Raw genomic sequence first — 2,500 nt, 5'->3', positions numbered from 1 at the left:
CAAGCTCCATTCAGCCAACTATTTAATAAGGTAATGCTTCTATCAAAGGAAAAGTGGAAGGGAATTGGAAGTGGAGGTGAAAGTGGATAGGGAAGTGGAGATGGAAGTGGAAGGGGAAGTGGAGGTGGAAGTGAAGGTGGAAGGGGAAGTGGAAGGGGAAGGGGAAGTGGAGGTGGAAGGGGAAGTGGAGGTGGAAGAGGAAGTGGAGGTGGAAGGGGAAGGGGAAGTGGAGGTGGAAGAGGAAGTGGAGGTGGAAGAGGAAATGGAGGTGGAAGGGGAAGTGGAGGTGGAAGAGGAAGTGGAGGTGGAAGGGGAAGTGGAGGTGGAAGGGGAAGTAGAGGTGGAAGGGGAAGTGGAAGGGGAAGTGGAGGTGGAAGGGGAAGTGGAGGTGGAAGGGGAAGTGGAAGGGGAAGGGGAAGTGGAAGGGGAAGTGGAGGTGGAAGGGGAAGTGGAGGTGGAAGGGGAAGGTGAAGTGGAGGTGGAAGGGGAAGTGGAGGTGGAAGGGGAAGTAGAGGTGGAAGGGGGAGTGGAGGTGGAAGTGGAAGGGGGAGTGGAGGTGGAAGGGGAAGTGGAGGTGGAAGAGGAAGGGGAAGTGAAGGTTAAAGTGGAGGTGGTAGGGGAAGTGGAGGTGAAAGTGGAAAAGGAAGTGAAGGTTGAAGTGGAAGAGGAAGTGGAGGTGGAAGGGGAAGAGGAAGTGTAGGTGGAGGTGGAAGGGGAAGTGGAGGTGGAAGAGGAAGTGGAGGTGGAAGGGGAAGGGGAAGTGGAGGTGGAAGGGGAAGGGGAAGTGGAGGTGGAAGGGGAAGTGGAGGTGGAAGAGGAAGTGGAGGTGGAAGGGGAAGGGGAAGTGGAGGTGGAAGAGGAAGTGGAGGTGGAAGAGGAAATGGAGGTGGAAGGGGAAGTGGAGGTGGAAGAGGAAGTGGAGGTGGAAGGGGAAGTGGAGGTGGAAGGGGAAGTAGAGGTGGAAGGGGAAGTGGAAGGGGAAGTGGAGGTGGAAGGGGAAGTGGAGGTGGAAGTGGAAGTGGAAGGGGAAGTGGAGGTGGAAGGGGAAGTGGAGGTGGAAGGGGAAGGTGAAGTGGAGGTGGAAGGGGAAGTGGAGGTGGAAGGGGAAGGTGAAGTGGAGGTGGAAAGGGAAGGGGAGGTGGAAGGGGAAGTAGAGGTGGAAGGGGGAGTGGAGGTGGAAGTGGAAGGGGGAGTGGAGGTGGAAGGGGGAGTGGAGGTGGAAGTGGAAGGGGGAGTGGAGGTGGAAGGGGAAGTGGAGGTGGAAGAGGAAGTGGAGGTGGAAGGGGAAGTGGAGGTGGAAGGGGAAGTGGAAGTTGAAGTGGAGGTGGAAGTGGAAGAGGAAGTGGAGGTGGAAGAGGAAGTGGAAGGATAAGTGGAGGTGGAAGGGGAAGTGGAAGGGGAAGTGGAAGGGGAAGTGGAGGTGGAAGTGAAGGTGGAAGTGGAAGGGGAAGTGGAGGTGGAAGTGGAAGGGGAAGTGGAGGTGGAAGTGGAAGAGGAAGTGGAGGTGGAAGGGGAAGTGGAGGTGGAAGGGGAAGTGGAGGTGGAAGGGGAAGTGGAGGTGGAAGAGGAAGTGGAGGTGGAAGAGAAAGTGAAGGTAGAAGTCGATGAGGAAGGGGAGGGTCCGGGACAGGGAAGGGACTAAAACTGAGCAGGGACGGGCATTTTTAGAAAAGCAAGAAAACTGCTCACCTCATGGCCACGTTGCTACCGTCAATGATGATGGGTTTGAGAGACGACTGCTGTTGATCTGACTCCTCCTTGACATCTGTGACGTCGTCACTGGCCTCGGTGTCCCCCTCGCTTCGAGGTGTACTTGTCCCTAACCTAATTAGTTCGGCCAATAGTTCGTCCTTGTCGGGCGTTCCCCCGAGTTTGACTAGGGCCAGCTGCACCAGGGCCTCCGAATAACCCAACTTGACTCCGAATTCCACCTGAGAGGCGTATCCGGGGCGCTGAACCACCCATGACACGCCCTGCTCCAGCGACTGACTGCTGCCGCTGGAGCTGGTCGACACACATGCCCCACTGCCTGTGGTCACAGCTGAAGTCGGGGCGCCAACGGTACTGGTTCTAAGTGTTGCTGGGGGCTGTGTGAGCGTCACTGTGGGTGGGGTGCTGACTGTGCTGGGTTGGGGCGTGGGCGCGGGTGGCGTAACGGAAACAGCGGGCGGAGAGACGGACGACGAAGCTGAGGATGAGCGCACCGCGGGAGACGCCGGTCTGGTCTCGGAGGGTGCGGTGGTGGTGGTGCTGGGAGTAGGCGATGACGATGCTGTGGCTGGGCGCACGGAGGCTGAGGGTGACGTGGCTGTGGTGGAAGTGAGGCTGGTGGGCGTGGTGGAGGTGGTGGTGGTGGAGGTGACACAAGAAGTGGGGGCAGCAGTGGTGAAACTGGTGGAAGTTGGAGTGACGGTCGAGGATGTGGGAGCGCCATGGCTGATGGTAACATACTCGGCGAACTCGGCCCCGAGCGTGTCCGACACCGTTCGGTACACGTCGT

General features: G+C 58.4%; 1 protein-coding gene across 3 annotated transcripts in view; it reads right to left on the bottom strand.

Moving 5' to 3' along the window:
* The window catches only part of LOC125037101 (probable ribonuclease ZC3H12C), a 124,781-nt gene that overhangs the window by 14,109 nt on the left and 108,172 nt on the right, over positions 1–2,500 (bottom strand). For all 3 annotated transcript variants that reach the window (XM_047630106.1, XM_047630105.1, XM_047630104.1), the window contains exon 2: positions 1,690–2,500. This exon is cut by the window's right edge and continues 301 nt beyond it. In XM_047630106.1, the coding sequence (XP_047486062.1) occupies positions 1,690–2,500 (811 nt within the window). The remainder of the gene's footprint in view (positions 1–1,689) is intronic.

The sequence above is a fragment of the Penaeus chinensis genome, chromosome 22, assembly GCF_019202785.1.
Source record: "Penaeus chinensis breed Huanghai No. 1 chromosome 22, ASM1920278v2, whole genome shotgun sequence".
Taxonomy (NCBI): Eukaryota; Metazoa; Arthropoda; class Malacostraca; order Decapoda; family Penaeidae; genus Penaeus; species Penaeus chinensis.
This window is presented reverse-complemented; position numbering and strand designations above follow the sequence as displayed.